A 21,860-nucleotide genomic window follows, 5' to 3' on the forward strand; every position below is an offset into this window, starting at 1 on the left:
GCTGCCCGAAACAGGCCTGCGCTGCCAAGGTGCGGTGGAATCCTGTGAAATCCTTCATTTGGCGGCGCAGCTGGAAGGAGGGTCCACAGTGAACTTCCAGAGGGTGGTCCGCCGGGAGCCCAGCGCTCAAGCACTGGTTCCGTCATTCAAACAGGCTTTGCTGCGCACCTTTCCTGTGACCCAGAGCCTGGGTGTCGGGGTGGGCGGGCGGAGACAGCCGGGTGCAGAACCACAGCGCCTGCCTTCAGGAAGCGCACTGCCTAGCGGAGGAGACAAATAGTCACAGTGGCAATCTTACGACTGTTTCTGAAACTACACCAGCAGACGTTTTGAGAGCAAACTTTTGGGACTGTGAGCTGTAGAACCGGGGAGGCGATTTAAGCTTAGCCTTGGGAGAGGGTTTTTCCCTCTCCAGGTACCAGGGCGAGGGGGGAGCGGTCCGGCACCTACAGGATCAGTGCTCCAGAAAGGGGCAGGCCTGGGTGGCCGTGGCGGGGAGGGCTGGAAACGTCCTGGCAGACGCCCGCGGGGGCCTCGCGGCGGTCGGGGGTGGGCCCGGGCTCCCCCGCGGGCGCGGAGGCCCCGGCCCGCCCGCCTCGCGCCCGGCCCCGCCGGCGGGGGGCGCGGCGGGCGGGCGGCGGGGGCGCTGCCTCCTCCGGGACGGCGGGGGGCGCTGCGGGCGGGCGGCGGGGGCGGCCCGGGCCGGCGCGGCGAGCGGCGCGGCGGATGGAGAGTCTGGCCGCGGCCGGCGGCGCCGCCTCCTCGTCGGGCCGGGCGCGAGGCGGGCGGGCCGGGGCCTTTGTGTGAGGCGGCGGCGGCGATGGTGCTCGGGCCCCGCGGAGCCGGGTAAGCGCGGCCAGGCCGAGGGCTGCCCTGGCCGAGGCCCGCCCCTCGGCCCGGCCTTCCTCTCGCTCTCGCCGGGCTCCCTCCCGCCCGCTGCTCTCGGCCGGGTCCCTCGTCCCCCAGCCGCGCACCGGCCCCCGCCGGCCCCGCCGCCGAAGCCTGCGACCCCCGGCCGGCCTGGCGCCCCGCCGCCGCCCGCTCACCCCCGCCCGAGGTCGCCCTGAGGGATTCCCGGCCGTTTGGGGGAGGGATCGAGGTGCTCGGTGCCCCCCGATGGAGTGCCCCAGCCGATCCAACGCCCTTCCTCCCGAGTTCGACCCTCCCGAGACCGTGGCGCCGCGCGGTTGTTGGGGTCCCTTCTCAGAAGTTCCGAATCCGTCCCCTCCCACTGCCGCTCGGGCTTCCCGGTGCCCCGACCTGCTGACCTTTGACGTGTGGCCACCGGGGCCCCGGAGAGCCTTCGCTGGTACCCAACGAAGCTCAGAGGCTTCCTGGGCCCCAGAAAAAGTTGGGAGTTAGTCCAGTGTGGTGAGGTGGAGGAAGGGGGCTGTGTTGCACAGGGCGAGTCGTGAGGCAGAAGGAGAGGGCAACGAGTTTGGCTTTTTTCCTGGCCTGCACGACTCAAAAAGGGAGGGGTGGGGGGAATGGTACTTTAGGAGTTACCTGTGTAATTGGTGGCTTCTTATTCCAAACCCTATCTCCAGGCATCAGGTAAATCTCTCAGTTCTGGTCAACATAAGCATAGCTCCTGAAAAGGGTAGGGGAAAAAAGACCTGAAGACTATTTAGGTAATTTTAAATACCATAGTTGTGTTCTTCTTTACTTTACTTCTCTTGCTTCATGCACAAGCTACAGGGAATGTGATAGAGCAGTATCTGAATGGCCCTGGGCGAGGAGGCAGGTAGCTTGGATAGGGAAAGATGGGAACTCAAGAATAAGCAAGTGATTTATTTTAGGGCTTGAAAGAACACAGCAGTGAAAGGAAAGGAAAGGATAAAGCATCCTTATCTTTCCCCTAGTAGCTAATGGAGCTTGATCATTGTGTTCAAGTATGTGTATGGCATTTGGCCTAGTAAGGGAAGAGAATATACTCAGTGAGATAGGAAAGCTTGTATTCAGGAAGAAATTAGGAAATTAATATGAGAAAAGTTTGAACCAGTTGCTCTGGTAATGAAATATAAGAAGGTATCAAGAGGATGCTTTGGACTTGGCTTTAAAGCACTAGCTTCTGTCCAGTCAGGCCTCCAGCTTCTCTTACAGGCCAGTTTATCAGGTTTTTTTTCAATATTTTTGGATTTTTTTCGTGATCACTCTGTCTTGGAGGATGTGCAGGGAGAAAGGTCACTGTCCCATCACTTGCGCTGTCATTGTCCCCTCCAGCAGAATGGAGCAAGTGTGTGTCCATTCACGCCTGCTCTCTCCCTGGGGCTTGAAAACATGCAGACGGTGGCATTTTGTCCCGCAGAGCTCTTCACCTACAAGGATGTGTTTGGCCATCCACCTTTTCCTTTTGCTATCCGCAGATTAACTGTGCTGATAAAGAGGCAACTTCACAGGAGCTGCTAAGATGGGCATGAGGATCAAACTGCAAAGCACCAACCACCCCAACAACCTGCTGAAAGAACTCAACAAGTGCCGGCTCTCGGAGACCATGTGCGATGTCACCATCGTGGTGGGGAGCCGTTCCTTCCCGGCCCACAAAGCCGTGCTGGCCTGCGCGGCTGGCTACTTCCAGAACCTCTTCCTCAACACTGGGCTTGATGCTGCCAGGACCTACGTGGTGGACTTCATCACCCCTGCCAACTTCGAGAAGATTCTGAGCTTTGTCTACACGTCGGAACTCTTCACGGACCTGATCAACGTCGGGGTCATCTACGAGGTAGCGGAGCGTCTGGGTATGGAGGATCTCCTCCGGGCCTGTCACTCCACCTTTCCTGACCTGGAGAGCACTGCTGTGGCCAAGCCCCTGAGCAGCACCAGTGAGAACCACTCTGGTACCCCGAGTTGTAGCTCAGCAGAACACCCCCATCCCCTTGGAGAACTCCGGGGTGGCGGGGAGCACTTTGGTTCTGATAGAAACTATGTGTTACCTAGTGATGCTGGAGGAAGCTATAAAGAGGAGGAGAGAAATGTTACCAGTGACACTAACCACAGCCTGCAGCCCCTGCCACCAAAGTCAGAAGACCACGATGCCCCTGCTCCGTTCACATCCGTCCCCAGCGTGGGGGGCCAGCCAGTCCTGGGCACTGTCAGCACGGGCATGCAAACCAGCACCAGCTCCTGCCAGCCGTACAAAGTCCAGAGCAACGGAGACTTCGGTAAGAACAGCTTCTTCACCCCTGACAGTGCAGTAGACATCACCACTGGGACCAACTCCTGTCTGAGCAACAGCGACCATTCCAAAGACCCAAGCTTTGGGCAGATGGATGAGCTCCAACTGGAGGACCTGGGGGATGACGACCTGCAGTTTGAAGACCCCACCGAGGAGATTGGCACAGCTGAGGAGGTGATTGAGTTGAGTGACGACAGTGAGGATGAGCTAACTTTTGGAGAGAGTGAAAACCGAGAGAATAAGGCCATGCCCTGCCAGGTATGCAAGAAGGTTCTAGAGCCCAACATTCAACTGATCCGACAGCATGCTCGGGACCACGTGGACCTGCTGACTGGCAACTGCAAGGTCTGTGAGACCCATTTCCAGGACCGGAACTCCCGGGTCACCCATGTTCTCTCCCACATCGGGATTTTCCTCTTCTCCTGCGACATGTGTGAAACTAAGTTCTTTACCCAGTGGCAATTGACCCTCCACCGGCGGGATGGAATATTTGAGAACAACACCATCGTCCACCCCAACGACCCCTTGCCTGGGAAGCTGGGTCTCTTTGCAGGGGCGGTCTCTGCAGAGCTGAAATGTGCTGCCTGTGGGAAGGCACTGGCCAAAGATTTCCACGTGGTCCGGGGCCATATCCTTGACCACCTGAACCTGAAGGGCCAGGCCTGCAGCGTCTGTGACCAGCGCCACCTCAACCTCTGCAGCCTCATGTGGCACACACTTGCCCACCTAGGCATCTCTGTCTTCTCTTGCTCCGTGTGTGCAAACAGCTTTGTGGACTGGCATCTCCTGGAGAAGCACATGGCTGTGCACCAAAGCCTGGAAGATGCCCTCTTCCACTGCCACTTGTGCAGCCAGAGCTTCAAGTCGGAGGCTGCCTATCGCTACCACGTCAGCCAGCACAAGTGCAACAGTGGCCTTGACACACGGCCTGGCTTTGGGCTCCAGAACCCAGCTCTCCAGAAGCGGAAGCTGCCAGCAGAGGAGTTCCTAAGCGAGGAGCTGGCGCTGCAAGGTCAACCTGGGAACAGCAAGTATAGCTGCAAGGTGTGCGGCAAAAGGTTTGCCCACACGAGTGAGTTCAACTACCATCGGCGGATCCACACGGGCGAGAAGCCGTACCAGTGCAAGGTGTGCCACAAGTTCTTCCGCGGCCGCTCGACCATCAAGTGCCACCTGAAGACGCACGCGGGGGCGCTCATGTACCGCTGCACGGTCTGCGGCCACTACAGCTCCACGCTCAACCTCATGAGCAAGCACGTCGGCGTGCACAAAGGCAGCCTCCCCCCTGACTTCACCATCGAGCAGACCTTCATGTACATCATCCATTCCAAAGAAGCGGACAAGAATCCGGACAGCTGACTGGGTCCCCACAGAGCCGGGGGAGCGCCCAGGCGGCAGCCAGGACATTGGTTTCCTAGTGGCTGTTGGTCCTGCCCCACCTGAAGTTACAGTTATGCCTTGCTAGGAATTCTGTTCTGTCCTGTGTTTAAAGAAGACAAAAGAATATATAGCACATGAACACTAACTGTTTCTGAGAAGCAGCGGCCCTGTCGTGCTTACCTCCTTAGCTGTTCTTGTCCGTGGAGGGCTGTGTCTTTGATTCTTTGGAGGCTGGTTTTGGGATCTCATCAGGCAGTTGGTGTCAGCTAGATTCCCTTCCCCAGCCTCTTGAGTTTTAGTTTACTGATAGGTTTTATGCTGCTAAGAATCCAACCAACAGCCTCACTGAACAGGAGGTGGAGAGAGGTTTTCACTGTGGGTATTATTGCCGGACCTCCAACCGGGACAGCCAGCTAGGAGAGAGATTTTGGGAATGTGGTCATTCAGGAAAGACAAGGCAGCTCCCCCTTGGGTGCTGGTCCCAGCACTCATCGGGGCACGCTGTCAGGGATGAGGGGCCTGCTTGTTCCAGGGCTCGAATCTGCTGATTGGACTGTAAAATCTCTTGGCAGCTAGATCCAAACCGGGGACAAAGCTTTCTGTTTAGGTCTGAAAGCTTTGGGATGAATCCTTGCCAGCCGCTAAGAGGTGTCCTGCAGTGCTGCCGAAAGCAGCAGCCTGGGACGGACAGGAAGGGAGATTTCTCTTTTCCCCTCAATTCCAAAGAAATGTGATCTTATGGAGTGGTGGCCCAGGATGTCAGGCTTTCCCTGTGGGCAAAAAAGACAGGGAGCTACTCTGATGTAGTCATCACTTGTCTGGCTGCCTCCCTCGACCCTGAGTTTCCTGGTGGAAGGGTGGGGATGTCTCTGAAGCAGCAGCCTTGCCTTAATTTGCATCCAGTCTCCCACCGAGAAGTGTGTTTGGCCTGTAGTGTAGACGGGAAGACCCCGTGAGGTGGACGGGTGGACTGTGAGCCCTTCAGGATTAAAGGGACCCAAGTAGCTGGATGTACTTTTTGTCTGCCCCAGTCAGGGAACCTGTTGTTTACTCTGCTAACTGGGCCAGAGTTTTGGCAGCTTTGGCGGCTTTGACCTGCTGGATTTATCCTGGTCTGTCGTTGCATGGCCACCAGAGGGTGCACTTGGCCGACAGCTGGTTCAGGCCCTCTCCAGGTGACTGGGTAATGGATCTCCCAGTCGGGGTTGCTGGTTGACTGTTCTTAGTTGCCTTTTGAGGGGATCTTGCCCAAAGAAGGCTTGAGGGAGAAAGCCCTCAGATCTCGCATCTCACAAGGTGGCACCTCCGAAGCCCATACTACCTCACCTGCTCAGGCGAGCTCTGGGGGTCCCTGGCCTCGGCCCTGCCCCTGGCCCTCGTGGGACTCAGCAGCACCCCGGGCTGTTTTACAAGCAAGTAGTTTTAATTAACTCACAAAGCCTTTTTGGACATTAATATTTATTTATTTTTGTTTTTGTATACATATTACCCAGCATCTCTGTTGGCTAAGAGACTTCAGGAAAATGAGCTTCTCCCTAGCAAGTAGCCATATTCCAGGGGACAGTCCTGGCCACCAGATATTTGGGGAACAGGGGCTTGAACTAGGGGAGAACAGGTCAAGCCTTTAAACAAGCAAATGCTTTTCTCTCCAGATAAGTCTCTTGCAGAATAAACCCAGGGAGCCCTTTAGGAAATGGATGTAAATTCTAGAAAGTTGAGTCTTGTTAAATCCCTGGACCTTTTATCCCCTTTCCATCCTGGGGTTGAGTCGGCTGGGGACTGGATTGAGGGGATAAGATCACATGAAGGCCCTGTGTGCATATTTTCTCATTCTTCCTGAAGTTGGGAAGTTATAGTAACACATGAAAGTGAACCAAAGCCCTGTCCCTTTTGGACTTGCCCCCGGATCTACCCCCAGCCCTAATTGATAAAGCCTCGGAGTTTTGTGTGCATGGCTCTCCAGTGAGGTGACCATTACTTGAAGGGACTTGCCCAGTGGCCAGCTTTCACTGTCAGAATCCAATGAGTTAAATGTCCCCTTGGGACATTCTCGTTAGAAAGCAGTGCTGAGACTTTTCATCCCTGACTGACTGCTTCCTTTCTTCCCATTAGTCCTTTAAGAAGGGAAGTGTGTAAAAGACCACAGTCAACATCTTCTCAGCTTTTCAAGCCTGAGTGGTTTCTCCCAGATTGTGGGTGAGGACTGAGTTTTGAATGGCCAGATTTGAGAGTGGGCCTACTCCCTGGAAGCCAGCTGGGTAGCTGAGAATGGATCAGTGTGCTGGAGAAACCCTTTTCCTTAACGGAGGGTTATCACTGATGCTGGGTAGTCTGTATACTTAACCTGAAACTGTGAAGTTTTCCCTTTTTGCCAGTAAACCAAAAAGCAAATCCTTGAAACTTTACCCCTAAAACACTAAATAAAAGACTGCACCCCCTGATCCTCCCGAGGCCAAGTGGCTGACCAGGGTGACATGGGTGGCTGCAGTCAGACGTGTAGCAGGGTCAGTAGCTCATGAGGCTCACTGACCAAACACTGTCCCCCGCGTGTGCCCCTTGTTCACACCTCAGCCCTTCCTCTGTTTGGAGTCGCGTTTGCTTCCTTTGCCACCAGCCACTCTTTTCCGCACTGTTTTACTTGAAACACTATCTTGTGGCAAAGGGCGCTCTAGGGTACCTGGTGGAAGGTATTAATTTTATTCTGGATTTAAAATATTTTCAATTGTCTGTTCATTGGGTTGTGTTGCCCTCTCTGCCCTGGAGCCCAGTTTAGCACTGTCTTCTGCTGTATCGTCCCAAGGTTCGTTCTGTTTGATCCTTGAATGTCTTTTCTTTTTCATCCCCCACCTCTTTTTCTTGTTCAGTACTCAGGACTGGTTACATAATTTATAGAGCCCTTTGTTTAAAAACTATTAAGAATTTTGTGGCAACTAGAGCATTAAAGCAAACACAAGGCCATTCTCACCTTTTTTCCTAAGGGAAAGGATGATACTCTAATGTTCTTGTGTTAGTCGCTCAGTCGTTCTGACTCTTTGCGACCCCATGGACTGTAGCCCACCAGGCTCCTCTGTCCATGAAATTCTCCAGGCAAGGATACTGGGTTGGGTAGCCATTCCCATCTCAAGGGGATCTTCCCGACCCAGGGATCCAACCCAGGTCTCCTGCGTTGCAGGCAGATTCTTTACCATCTGAGCCGCCAGGGAAGCCCCTGTTATCCTAATGGCCCACTGTAAGCAGCTGCCGCGGCCAGAGGAAGGGGTCAGCATCGGGGCGCTCCTCTGCCCTGCAGTGACTCACTGATGCTGCGGGACCTGTTGGGAAGCTCTGAAGTTTCAGACTCCTTGGAGTCTCTGGTTCATGGCTAGTTGGGAAGAAAGGAGGTAGGGGTGGGGGTCAGGAAATAGGTAAAAATTCTTTCTGACATTCTTCTGGTCTATGGGTACCCTTTTGTCTCTAGGAGACCTCTGAGTTGAACGACCTTCTCCCCAGGCAGGTTTTGCTGCTGGTGAATATTCCTCTTCTGACCACCCGCTGTGCCCTATCACCGCCCCGCCCACACCCCCCCCCCCCCCCCCCCGGCCCCCAGACTATTCGACTTTGGAAGTGAATTCACACTTCTTTACACACGGACATGATTTTGTTGGCATGGAAGTGGGCTGTGTGCAGAAATGGGCCCATCTGGGAATCCTCGTGTGTCCTTTTCCCTAAATCCTGCACCGACTAAATCAGGAAGCAGGGCACACAGCGTTTGTTTCAGTGTGCTTACTCATGGTAAACTTAATATCCCAATGAAAATGCAACTTCTACTTTGGATGTTTCTTTAACACCTTTCCCCTGTCCAGTCCACCCTCCCCTCCCACCTCTACTAGCTACATCTCTTATGAAACTGAGAAGAGTTGTTGACATTTAACTCCTTCCATTAAATTAATAAGTACTGACCTCCTAATATTTAAGTGTTTACTATCTATTGCTGTAAAGTTTTGTATATTTTGTAAACTTCTTTTCTCAAATAGTAGATGTCTAAAATCGTTGTACATCTGATTCTTTTATATTCCATTGTTCAGCACAAAGTGTGGTTTTTATTTAGAATAAAAAAAAAAAAAGGAAATTTGAAATGGTAGTTCTTTTCCTATTTACTGTGGTCTGCTCGTCCCTCACAGTTCAGAGTATCTGGGCCATCATCCTCTCAGTAGCAATATTCTGCTCAGCGGATGCCAGAGTTCTTTCAGGTAGCACATTTCCTTTCCTGTAGCTGGAATTCCCCGGGGTTGACTTGATCTGTTTTTAGTGGAAAATTAACTCGATGACCCAACCTTTTCAGAGGGACCATCTGTAAGGGGACTCCTGTTAGCCCAGAGGGTTGGTCACAAATTGTCTTGCTGGTGCCATTCACCATGACATGGTGTGTCGGAATGGAGAGAGGCAGAGTCAGAGAGGGGGCGGAGGTTTGGCCTAATTTCATGAGATTGGTAACCAACGTCCCCCTGCAGAGAGGAGACAGGCCTCTAGAGTTAGGACGTGACACGGTCCCCTTGGCCTCAGGGCACACTGGTGGGACCGGGCCCCCATCAGCCCTCAGCACACAGAGCCAGGGGCCTTGCTGCCATCATCCCCTTGCTTGCTTCTCGGGGCCTGAGGAAGTACCTGTGTTATCAGAGTGATCACTGGTTGCCAAGTGGAATCTGTGAGAAAAGAAGATGTTGAGAAAGTGGCCTCAGGTAACCTAGAATGTAACAGAGATGGTAGATCTGGGTTTCCTTGAGAGAACTTCTGGAGTCTGATTTGGGGATGACAGTGATAAGGGCATTGGATCTGGGCTGGGTTTTTATGTGGGCTCAGGGGAGGAAAGTCTTTATAATACATTCTTTGCATTGTTAGGTTCCTGGACTCCCCTCGTTGAAAAAGGCTTCAGCCCTGTGCCACCAACCAGCAGTTTTTAGCACGGGACCCTTTAAATAAAAAGACCCTTTTTCAGGTTTGGGTCCAGTGAGCAGAGGGAGTTAAATGGACTTCCCTTGGTGCTCCTGACAAATGGGTTCATACAGCGCTGGAGCACATGTTTAATGCATCTGGTGAATCTGCTTAATGCGTCTCAGATTTCCAAGAGCAGAGGGGGAGGCCCTGCAGGTCAGTGAGTAGCCGTTCCAAATTAAACATTCCAGACATAACTGAGCACTTGAGCAGGACAAAAGGTCTCTGATTGTGTCCACGAGCCCCTCAATTCTCCACGGGCAGGGTGCAGAGGCGGAAGGTTCGGGACTGGTGGGCTGGGGCCTTCTCTGAGGCTTTACTTCAGTCAGAGCGCTTCGTGGACAAGGTCCTGGTTCCCCAAACTGGTATACAGAGCCCTTTCCAGAAGACCTCCACGTTCCCAAGAGGACTTCTGATCCTGTCTATAGGACAAGTGTGAATACAAGTTTCTGGACAGGAAGGTTATGAGGAGACTTGGCCAGGAAGAAAGAAGGCTGAGGGTGAAAACTGGCTTTAGGAGACTCCAGGCCTCTGCCCTGTGACAGAACCGGAGGATTTCCGCTTCCCATCCCCTGCAGGGGCAGGACTGAGGGTCAGAGCCCCCCGTGAGTGCCTGCTGCTGCCCATCCTGAAGTCTGCTCCCAGAAGGGTTGTCCCTTGATACTTTCCTGGGATCCAGAGAGAACGGGAGGGACTGGGGGCAGAAGTCTGGAAATGTGCTAGACCCAGAGCTGGGGGCAGAGGGGCATGGACTTCGGGACAGCTCCTCTGCTTGTGGGGGGAGGGGACCAGAGTGGAGCGTGTCAGCAAGCCCTTTCCTGAATGGTGGGGGAGGAGAGTCCGCCCAGCGGCCCAGCTGCGGGGTGCCTGTCTCAGACCTCGGCCTCACCCGCCCCTGCGGTCCCCACCCGCTCCATTTATCATCGCATTGAGGATGCACTGCTGGGAAACAGCCTGCTGAGGCCTCCTGCCTCCTTGGCCTCTGGCCTCTTGTCCCTGCCGCCTGCATGATGTGCTGGGAGGTCAACAAGCGCAAGCACAAAAGGAAGGTTGTGTGCGGTTCCTGTGGAGCTCACTCTTTCCGGCCGGGGTGGTTTTTGCTGAGCATCTCTTTGGCCTCAGCTCCATTCCCAATCCCAGCTTGCAGTGCAGACTTGTTCAGAGATTCAGAGTCGTGTCTCTATTCTTTATTTCACCTTTTCCCCTGCGCCTCTCCCGTCGGCACAAGGATGGTTTCAAACAGTACAACGCCAAGGGTCTGCTGTCTTCCCCTGCCTGCCTCCCTCCCCATCCCCATCTTAGTATTTGAAGACAAACTCAATATTGGCCATGAGTGCTCTGACCCTCTCCCACCGCCCCCCACCCCCCGCCCCACGCCCACCCCCTCCCCAGATCTCTCACCCACTTCCAGCTCTCTACTTCGCTGCTGGAGGACGCAGGACTCCCCCTCAGCTGGCTACGGAGGCGGGTGGGGTAGGTGCCGCCTGGAAGTTCAGGCTGGGGTGGTGGGGGGCGCGGGCTGCAGGGGGCGGGCTGCCCTCCTTGGTGATGATGATGGAGTGCTGCGTGGAGGAGGAGGAGGGGGAGGAGGAGGCCTGTCTGCCCTCCCTGGCCTGGGCCTTGGGGAGGTAGTGGACCACGGCGTTGAGCAGCCGGCCGCGGAAGCTGGGGCTGAGGAAGTTATAGAGGATGGGGTTGAGCACGCAGTGGAGCATGGAGAAGCAGTCGATGACGTCGTAGAAGAAGTAGAGCAGGTGCGCCAGGTAGCAGTGCAGGGAGAGGTGCGCGCCGTGCAGCGTGAGCAGCAGCAGGGTCAGGTGGTACGGCAGCCAGCAGACCACGAAGACGGCCACGTAGGCGCCGAGCAGCACGCAGTGGCGCCGGCCCTCGGGCTGCCCCGCCTGCCGCAGCCGGCGCGCCGTCAGCACGTTGAAGACGGCGATGAGCGGCAGCGGCAGCAGGAAGCCCAGGACGGTGGTGGACAGGGCCACCGCCACGGCCCACGCGCTGTACGTTTCAAACGGCGCCATGAAGAGGCACATGGGCTCGAAGCTGTCCACCAGCCGGATGTGGGCCACCTCGGGCAGCGGGATGAGGGCCGAGAGGACCCAGACCGCGGCGCACACGGCGCGGCGCGCGCGGTGCTGGCGGCGCTGCCGGGCGGCGGAGGCGCGGGCGAGGGTGAGGTAGCGGTCCACGCTCAGGCACGCCAGGAAGAAGACGCTGCCGTACATGTTGGCGTAGTAGAAGTAGTGGGCGAAGCGGCAGGAGAAGCTGCCCCAGAGCCAGGTGTAGTCCAGCGTGACCTCCAGCATCCACACCGGCAGGGACAGCACGATGCCCAGGTCGGCGATGGCCATGTTCAGGACGTAGAGACGCAGCAGCCCCGCGCCGGCCGAGTCCCGCCAGTTGGCGCAGATCACCAGGAGGTTCTCCACCAGCCCGACCACGAAGATGGCCAGGTAGACCACGAAGAGGGCGACGCGCTTGGTGTTCTCGTTGAGCTCCACGTGGCACTCGGGCAGGGTGTGGTTGAAGAAGTGCAGCAGCTCCGACCAGTTGTAGATCTCGCCCACGTCCCTGCTGGGCGCCAGGCTGGGCCCCGAGGTGGCCGACATGAGGGCTGGCGAGTGCCTGATGGGGAGAAGCGACGGCTGGAGCAGCGAGGGAGCCTCGACGGCAGCCTCGTGTCCCCAAGGTCACAGGCCCCGGGGGTGGGGGGGGGGCGGGGCGGGAGGTTTTGGGGAAAGATCCTGAGTCTGAAGAGGAAGAAAGGGAAGTGTAACATTCGAACCGTGAATAAATAGCACACAACTCACTGCTGGCTTGGACGCACGAACAGAAATATTCTGTTAAGGGGTCTCCGTGGTGGTAGAGGCCAGAGCCCAACCGCTTTCTTCCCGGCGACCAGTCCCCAAGGTGGGCTCCATCTCCGCTTCTCTCCTGGAGCTTCACTGCTTGGCCCTTTTGTGCGGGCCTTCCTTAGGGGCTCCTGCTTTGTCTCGCTATTTGGGCCTTGCGTGTGAGACACACACCCACCCACCCACCCACCCACACACACACACATATGCGCGCACACCCCTCCGCTTCATCCCTGGGGACATCTGTGGATCATGCAGGAAAACCAATCACTTCCAGACCCCACGCCCTGCTTCCCTGAGAGCGGGCGACCCTCACCTGAGCTTCCCCGTGGAGAGCGCCTCCGGTCGGGGAGGGCCGGTGGGTCTGGGCCGGTGGGGAGCGGCAGGGAGGCTGGAGGGACTGTGGCCGCGGAGCTGGCTCTGCTGCAGGTTTCAGAGCCGCCCTTCTCATCCGGGAAGCAGTATCACTGGCTGAGGCTCTGTGGGAGAGGGTCGGGGTTTTTCCTGCCTTCTCCCAATCCAGTTAGAGGGGAAGTCACAGCAAAAGTTCCAGTGTGGTGGTGACAGGGAGGAGTCAGGCTGCAAACATTAAAATCCAGACTCCTGTGGCTGGGTGAACTTAACCTCTTTAAGCCTCAGTGCTCTCCTCTGCAGAATGGGACAACAATCGTAGCTACTAATAAGGGTGCTCCTGATAATTAAACGAGCCATCACAGTGACATGCTAAAGCTTTGTATCGGTATATATTTTCCACTGATAAACTGGATTGGAATCCCACTCTCCCCTGTCTGTCTTGACTCCTACTGAACTAGAACTGGATGGGGGTAGGAGGGCTAAAGTAAATCCGAAAATTACCCAGATGTAGTCACTCTGGCCCTTCTGCTGAATGGCCACCCTGCCATTCCCCCAGCCTTCATTCTGTGATCTGAGGTGAGACTCTGGAGGGAGAGGCAAGACTGAATGGGGAGGAGACTGTGCTGAGCTCCAGGGAGACTCCTGGATGGGGAGGGGGAGGTGAACAGCATTCTCCAGCCCCCAAGCTCCATACTGCTCCAGCCAAGTGTGGAGGAGAGAGAGAGAAGATAAGACACCAGGCTTCTTTCTCCCTCCAAGCCGAGGGGAAGGCTCGGAGCCCCAGGCGGGTGTGTGTTCTTGGTGAGCATCTTGTGTCAGCTGAGCTTTTTCATCTCAGTTAGCCATTTGATCCCCCAGGAACCCCTGTGGGGAGGGAGGATGGGCTTCCTTATCCAGAGATGTTGCCTGTCTCACACAAGCCACACAGCGGCATCGTCGTGAGAGCGGAGCCCACGCTTTGTGGGGCCCGGGGTGTGTTGGCTGGAGGGGCTTGGACATACATAAATTAATCCAGGTGAAATCCCTATGACAATATTAATATTTTAAAGCTTACGATTCAGTGGCATTAAGTATTCACACTGTTGTGCAACCACTACCTCTATGTAATTCCAAAATATTTTCATCACCCCAGAAGAAAGTCTTGTCACATCCGTTAAGCCTGCACTCCCAAGTCTGCCCTCTCTTCAGTCCTGGCGCCCACTGCTCTGCTTTCTCTCTGGTTTGACGCATTGTGCCCAGTTGCTCCGTTGTGTCTGACTCTTGTGACCCCATGGTCTGTAGCCCTTCAGGCTCCTCTGTCCATGGAATTCTCCAGGCAAGGATACTGGCATGGGCTGCCATTTCCTCCTCCAGGGGGTCTTCCCCACCCAGGGATCGAACCCATATCTCGCATCTCCTGCATTGTCAGGTGGATTCTTTACCACTAGCACCACCTGGCAAGCCATTTATGTATTAAAAATAATTAATATCAGTTGAATCATACAATGTGTGACCTTTGTGTCTTTTCTTTTTCCCTTACCATAATATTAAAAGATTTTTAAACTTGAAGTATGGGTGATTTCCAATGTTATGTTAGTTTCTGGTATATAGCAAAGTGATTCAGTTACATATATATTCTTCCTTTTTGGACCATGCGGCACAGAGAGTCTTAGTTCCCCGACCAGGGATCCAGCCCATTCCCCCTGCAGGGGACACATGGAGTTGTAACCACTGGACCACCAGTGGTTATATAGTTTATTATAGGATATTGAATATAGTTCCTATGCTACATAGTAAGACCTTATTGCTTATCTATTTTATACATGATAGTTTGTATCTGCTAATCCCAAACTCCTAATTTATCCCCCACCACCACCTTTCCCCTTCAGTAACCATAAATTTGTTTTCTATGTCTGTGAGTGTTTCTGTTTTGTAAATAAAGTTATTTGTATCATATTTTAGAGTCCAATCTGAGTGACGTCATATGGTGTTTGTCTTTCTCTGACTTCACTTAGTCTGATAATCCCTAGATTTACCCGTGTTGCTGCAAATGGTATTATTTCCTTCGTTTTTATGGTTGACTAGTATTCCACATTTTCTTTATCCATTTATCTGTTGATGGACATTTAGGTTGCTTCCATGTCTTGGCTATTATAAATAGTGCCACTATGAACATTGGAGTGAATGCATCTTTTCTGAAAGAATTTTCTATGGATATGCCCAGGAGGGGATCATATGACAATTCTAATTTTAGTTTTTTAGGGAACCTTCATACTGGTTTCTGTAATGGCTGCACTAACTTGCTTTCCCACCAAGAGTGTAGAAAGGTTCCTTTTTTCCACATCCTCTCCAGAATTCATTATTTGTAGACTTTTAAAAAACAACCATTCTGACTGGTGTGAGGTGGTACCTCATTATAGATTTGATTTGCGTTTCTCTGATGATTAGCAATGTTGAGCATATTTTCCTGTTCCTATCAACCATTTGTATGCCTTCTTTGGAGAAATGTCTAAGTCTTGTGCTCATTTTTTGATTTTTTTGTTATTGAGTTATATGAGCTGTTTGCATATTTTGGAAGTTAGGCCCTGTTGGTTGCATCATTGGCAAGAATACTTTCTCCCACTCAAGGCTGTCTTTTCATTTTGTTTCTGGCTTCCCTTTCTGTGCAAAGCTTATAAGTTTGATTAGGTTCCATTTGTTTATTTTTATTTCTATTCTATTTTTATTTCTGTATTTAGTGGAGACTGACCTAAGAAAACATTGCTAAAATTTATGTCAGAAACTGTTTTGCCTATGTTCTCTTCTAAGAATTTTATGATGTCATGTCTTCTACTTGGCTTTAAGCCATTTTGAGTCTTGTATGTGCGTATGGGTGTGTGTGGTGTGAGGGAGTGTTCTAACTTCATTGATTTGTGTCACTTAGCATAACATTTTTGAGATCCATCTGTGCTGTAGCTTGTATCCATACTTCATTTCTTTTTATGGCTAAGTAATATTCCATTGTGTGGATATAGTGCATTTTGTTTATCCAAAGAGTGTTTTTTTTTTTTTTTTTTATAAAGTCTGCTAATTGACCTTTTTAATTGTGGTAAAATAAACATAACATCAAATTTACCATTGTGGTTACTTTAAAGTATATAGTTCAGTAGAATTAAGTACATTCACATGTACTTTTAAAAATTCTTTTCTGACTTTTAATTGGGAGATAATTGCTTTATAGTGTTGTGTTGGTTTCTGCTGTACAATAATGTGACCATAATGTGACGATGCAACCATCGCCACCATGAATACACACCTGCCCCCTCCCTCCTGAACCTGCCTCCACCCCCCGCCGCGCCCACCTCTCTAGGTTGGCGCAGAGCACCTGTTACACAGCGACTTCTGCTAGCCATCTGTTTTACCTGCGGGAATGTATCCGTTTCAACGATACATACTGAGTTTCCTGAGTGATGAGAGCATCTTACACAGAATTCCCAGATTCCTTGGAAATTCCTGGGTGATAGGAATGTCTTTGTTCTAATGAGGTGACTCCTGGCCAGCTCCTGAATGGCTTCAGGATGGGGGTGCCCACCAGAAAGACCAAGCCTTGATTAGAAGCTTAGAACTTTCAGCCTCACTCCCACCATCCTCTGGAGAGAAGAATGGTGTTGGAGGCTAAATTGCTAATCAGTCATGTCTATGTGACGATGCCTCCATAAGAATTCCTAAACTGTGGGGTTCAGAGAGCTTCCTGTTTGGAGAACAACACATCCATGTGCTAGGAGGGTGGTATATTTCAGCTCCATGGGGACAGACCTCACCCTGTGTACCTCTTTTTCTGGCTCTTCATTTATAGCCTTTACAATAAAACAGTAAACACAAGTAAATATTTTCCTGAGTTTTGTGAGTCATTCCACCAAATTATGAAAACTGGCAGGAGGGGGTTGTGGGGACCCCCAAGTTTGTAGTCACATTGGATAGAAGTGTGGGTACCTAGAGGAACCCATTGCTTGCACCTGAAGTAAGGGCAATCTTGTGAGCCCTTAAACATGTGGAGTCTGACACTAACTCCAGGCGGCTGGTGTCAGAATTGAATTAAATTACAGAATAGCCAGTCGATGTCTGGAGAGTTGGAAAACCGATTGGTGTTGGGGGGGAAACTCTACACATTTGGTGTCAGAAGTGTCGTGAGTAGAGATACAGTTTTTCTAGAGAAAGCTGTAAGAAAACTGAAAGATTTAAAATATCCTTTTCCATGGAGATGGTTGGTGGTGATGGTGGCATTAAGCACATGTGAATGTACAGATGGCCAATAAACACATGAAAAAATGGTCAACATCACTCATTATTAGAGAAATGCAAATCAAAACTACAATGAGGTATCACCTCACACTGGTCAGAAAACCACCATCAAAAAATCTACAAACAATAAACGTTGGAGAGGATGTGGAGAAAAGGGAACCCTCTTGCACTGTTGGTGGGAATGCAAACTGATACAGCCACTATGAAGAATGGTATAGAGGTTATTTTTAAAAACTAGGAATAAAACTACTACGTGACCCAACAGTGGTAAAGAATCTGCCTGCCAATGCAGGAGACACAGAAGATGTGGGTTCAATCCCTGGGTCAGGAAGATTCCCTAGAGGAGGAAATGGCAACCCACTCCAAAATTCTTGCCTGGAAAATTCCATGGACAGAGGAGCCTGGTGGGCTGCAGTCCATGGGGTCACAAAGAGTCAGACACGATTAAGCACTAAAATCCCACCATTGGGCATATACTGAGAAAGCCATAATTCCCACTATTGGACATACACTGAGAAAACCATAATTCAAAAAGACACATGTACCCCAGAGTTCATTGCAGCATTATTTACAGTAGCCAGGACAGGGAAGCAACTGAGATGTCCATCAGCAAAGAATGGATAAAGAAGTACTACCTAGCCAAAGAAAGGAATGAATTTGAGTCAGTTCTAATGAGGTGAATGAACCTATAGCCTGTTACACAGAGTGAAGTAAGTCAGAAAGAGAAAAACAAATACTGTATATTAATGTGTATATATGGAATCTAGAAAAATGGTACTGATGACCCTATTTGCAGGGCAGGAATAGAGACGCAGACATAGAGACTGGACTTGTGGACACAGCCGGGGGTGGGGGTGGGGGAGGAGAGGGTGAGAGATCTGAGAGAGGAGCTACTGGACGCCGGGTGTCCGAGAGCCCGGCCTCCGCAACAAGGCCAGCCACCGCCGTGAGAAGTCTGTGCACCGCAGCTGGAGAGCAGGTCCCGCTGTCTGCAACTAGAGGAAAGCCGGAGAAGGAACGAAGACCAGCACAGCCAAAAATGAATAAATAAGTGCGTTCTCTCCACCATGTCCGACTCCTTGCGACCCCATAGACTAGCCCTCCAGGCTCCTCTGTCCATGGAATTTTCCAGGCAAGAACACTGGAACGGATTGCTATTTCCTTACTCCAGGGGATCTTCCCGACTCAGGGACCGAACCTGAGTCTCTGTGTCTCCCGCGTTAGCAACTAGGTTCTTTACCCCTGCCACGACCTGGGAAGCAATTAAGTAAATAAATAAATAATTTTTTAAAAGGCAGAGAGGAAGAAAATGATTAAAAAACAGATAAAATGCAGTGTGTGTGTGTGTGTGTGTGTGTGTGTTTGTATTTGCCATGTGGTGTGGCTTGTGGGATCTTTATTTCCTGACCAGGGATCAGAACCCAGGCTCTGGCAGTGAAAGTGCCCATTTCTAACCATTGAACTGCCAGGGAAGTCCCTGGTATGAGGTTTACTTCTATTTTTCAGACAGTTCCACTCTCCCTGTTTAGGATCTCAGTTTCTATCCTATGGGCTACCTCTTTTCAGTAAGGAACCTTCTGAGAATTTTCACTTCCTTCTCGGTGCCTTTGACCCGCACAGATGGAGGCTTCACTGGACTGAACACCCTCCAGAAAGACCTTTAGTTCTGGCTTCTGTTCTCTCCACGTGGACCACACATTTTGATCCGTGGTCGTTTCCTTTCCTCTCAAGATTGCCTTTTAGTGGCTCGCTCCCAGGTCTCTGATCTTCTGTCAAGGACCTCTTCCCTCCCACATGGAGACATCACCCCTTGGTGCCTCACCTCCACCTGCCCCCCAGCCCCCTCCCCCATCCCCATCACCCAAGTGTGTTCATTTCAGCAAGAGGAAATGCCGGTGGTTCCTTCTGGCAGAGGCCCAGAGGGAAAGCTGCTCCCTCAGGAAGGAATAAGCGATGGCTCTGCAGTTTTCTTGTGGGTGTTTTTCTTAGGAGGGAGGAGGCAGCTGGGAAGAGAGACTGGAAGGGAGGGGAGGAGGGAGGTGCAGGAGCCCAGGCTTCTCGGGGAGCAGGGCAGGAGGAGGGGGGGGGCACACAGCTCTGCTCCAAGCAGTGAGAGCAGCAGCAGCCAAACAATTCCTGGAAATTTACTCTTTCCTCTCTCTCTCCTCCCAGCCTCCTCCCTCCCCTCCCCCCCTTTTTTTTTTCAAAAATATATAGACAAGACATTGTAATCAACAATCAGAAAGGAAGGAAGGTACCAGGAAGGAGTTATTGGGAGGCACAGATAAAGGCACGCAGCTTCCCAGGGGCGGGAGGGGGCCAGGGGCTTGTGTCTGGACATTGGAGAAAGGGGCAAGTGCGGGCTGTCCCAGGAATTGCCCCGCTTGCCCGGCCTGTGTGGCCAAGGACCCTACTTCGTGTGTGAGGGCAGGTGGATTGTGGACAGGTCAAGGCAGAGGGGTTTGGCAACAACTGCACTTCCTTCCCCAACCTGAGCTTCCTGAAGGTCACTGAGTGCAGAAGGCAAGCCCCAGCTTGGAAGTTGCTCTGCCTGCCTGCAGTGGCTTCCCCATGCCAGGGAGGCAGCCTTGTCAGAGCAGGGGCTCCCCAGGCTCCCCAGTGATGGATGTGGTCCAGCGGCCGGATCCTGGCTCTGCGCAGTTCTTCCTGCTCCCTCACTCATTCTGGAGATGGTGGAGAGAACCCTAGCCTGGGGACCAGACCGAGCTTTGACGCCTTGTCCCAGCAGTGAGCAGCCGTGTGACTTTGGGCGTCACTTTATCTTTCTGAGCCCACATTCTTATGTATAAAATGAAGATGGCGGTGCTTCCTCGCAGGATTATTGTATGAGATACATAACGTCGTATATGTAAAGCATCTGGCGTAGGCATGCCCCCTTTTCCACTTCTTGGAAAAATCCCTTTTTAATGGAATTGACCAAGATCCTCTCCACGTTCCCACCAACACTATCAATTTTTTTCCCCTCTAAAATTGGCTCAACTGGAGAAGGAAATGGCAACTCACTCCAGTGTTCTTGCCTAGAGAATCCCGTGGACAGAGGAGCCTGGTGGGTTGCTGTCCATAGGGTCGCACAGAGTTGGACACGACGGAAGCGACTTAGCATGCATGCTTGCATTGGAGAAGGACATGGCAACCCACTCCAGTATTCTTGCCTGGAGAATCCCAGGGACGGGGGAGCCTGGTGGGCTGCCGTCTATGGGGTCGCACAGAGTCAGACACCACTGAAGCGACTTAGCAGCAGCAGCAGCAAATTGGCTCAACACCACCGTCCTCTATTTAGTTGTCCTGCGACAGCGTGTTTCTTACACAGAAGGTCAAGAGCCCTCAGTGCCATAGACTCGCCAAAGAAGAGTTGTAGTAACAGTTACAGCTCACAGCTGCTGCCTTTTCATTTGCCAGTTGCAACCACTTCATTTAATCCTCACAACTTAAAGAGGTGGGTTCAAAGAGAGATTAAACAACTTGCCCAAGCCACGCTGCTAGTAGTTCAGTAAACTCTTACTATAAGGATTTTTGAGCTGGATGCTGGCACCTAATGGCTTTAGATGGTCTGTGAACTCAGTGAAAAGTACATACCAAAACCTGTCTGTTGTGTGAAGTCATTTTTATGGGGCTTGGAGCCTTCCTTGGATGCTCAAAGGGGTCCATGATGTCCAGAAGGTTAACAAAGACCACCCTAGAAGAGCTTCTCATGGATGAAGGCTAGGATAAAAAACAGTGGTGTAGGGCCGATGCTTCCAAGGAGGGGACTCAGACTTGGGAGTTCTGGGACATTTCCTGAGTTGGGGAGAAGCCCCCTTTATGGAGGCTGAGAGAAGAGTGGTTTAATCTGTGGAAGGACGTGAGAAACGGGAAGTGAGTTGCCTTTGCTCACAGCCCTTATCCTTTCACAAGATGAAGGACAGCCGTTTCCTCTCGTGGTTTCCCAAGAAAATGTGTGTGGGGGTATGCACGTTAGTCTAAGGAAGAGGAAGCTTGGAGAGACAGACAGAGACCAGCAGGGCCCCGGGTACCATTCCTCCAGGGAAACCAGCCCCGCCCAGCAGCCTCCTGGAACGCCTCAGCATCCCCCCTTCACTTGTCCATCCTGCCCCTTACTTCTCTTCCTCCCTCAGATTGCCCCACCTCCTGACCTGAAGCACCTTCCCCGGGTCTCGGTAGGTGTTCTGACAATCCCTGGCTGATGGCATATTTATTCAGTTTCTGTTAACTTGTGTGTATGTGTTAGTTGCTTAGTCCTGTCTGACTCTTTGAGACCCCATGGATTGTAATCTGCCAGGCTCCTCTGTCCATGGAATTCTCCAGGCAAGAATACTGGAGTGGGTAGCCATTCCCTTCTCCAGGGAATCTTCCCAACCCAGGGATCCAACCCGGGTCTCCCGCATTGCAGGTAGATTCTTAACCATCTGAGCCACCAGGCAAGCCCCCTAGTAACTCATTTTGAGCACCTAATGTGTGCTGGACAGAAATTCCCCTCAAATTCCCCGGTGCTTCCTGAGACCTGACCTTCATAAAGTTTCACGCTTCTGAAGACAACATAAGGATGCTTAGACTCCTGGAGAGCTGGAGTGGAGAGGATTTGCTGAGGCCTTCTGCATTCCCTCCTTTATAATAAACATGAGGGAGATGGAGGCTTTGGGGGATTTCATCTTGTCAGGCAAGGTCAGAAATGCAGGGGCAAAAGGAGAGAGGAAGAGGATGTCGCGGTAAAGGTTCATTCATTTCTGTCAGATGCCAAACACTGCCAGGTCCTGGAAATAGAAGATGATGAGCCTCAGCCCTTGCTCTCCGGGGCTCCGAGGCAGCAGTTCTCTAGCACCCAGGACAAGCACAGTCCC

The 21,860-nt window shown here is 52.3% G+C and overlaps 2 protein-coding genes across 4 annotated transcripts; one reads left to right on the plus strand and one right to left on the minus strand.

The window, feature by feature from the left end:
- Positions 1–396: 396 nt before the first annotated feature.
- On the plus strand, positions 397–8,111 carry ZBTB39 (zinc finger and BTB domain containing 39). 2 transcript variants are annotated; one of them, XM_061131928.1, is made up of 2 exons: positions 397–415; positions 2,367–8,111. In XM_061131928.1, the coding sequence occupies exon 2, from the start codon at positions 2,411–2,413 to the stop codon at positions 4,532–4,534; it is 2,124 nt and encodes a 707-aa protein (XP_060987911.1). In that variant the 5' UTR covers positions 397–415; positions 2,367–2,410; the 3' UTR covers positions 4,535–8,111. The 2 variants fall into 2 exon arrangements, with proteins under 2 accessions (XP_060987911.1, XP_060987901.1); XM_061131918.1 differs by lacking the exon at positions 397–415 and adding an exon at positions 751–846.
- A 1,764-nt stretch (positions 8,112–9,875) lies between these two features.
- GPR182 (G protein-coupled receptor 182) lies at positions 9,876–12,845 on the minus strand. Of its 2 annotated transcripts, none has more exons than XM_061123405.1 (2): positions 12,704–12,845; positions 9,876–12,160 (listed from the first exon to the last, which is right to left on the minus strand). In XM_061123405.1, exon 2 carries the CDS (start codon positions 12,142–12,144, stop codon positions 10,975–10,977), a length of 1,170 nt encoding a protein of 389 aa, XP_060979388.1. In that variant the 5' UTR covers positions 12,145–12,160; positions 12,704–12,845; the 3' UTR covers positions 9,876–10,974. The 2 variants fall into 2 exon arrangements, with proteins under 2 accessions (XP_060979388.1, XP_060979394.1); XM_061123411.1 differs by lacking the exon at positions 12,704–12,845 and adding an exon at positions 12,346–12,547.
- Positions 12,846–21,860: the final 9,015 nt, after the last annotated feature.

Source organism: Dama dama, chromosome 3, assembly GCF_033118175.1.
Source record: "Dama dama isolate Ldn47 chromosome 3, ASM3311817v1, whole genome shotgun sequence".
NCBI classification, from domain to species: Eukaryota; Metazoa; Chordata; class Mammalia; order Artiodactyla; family Cervidae; genus Dama; species Dama dama.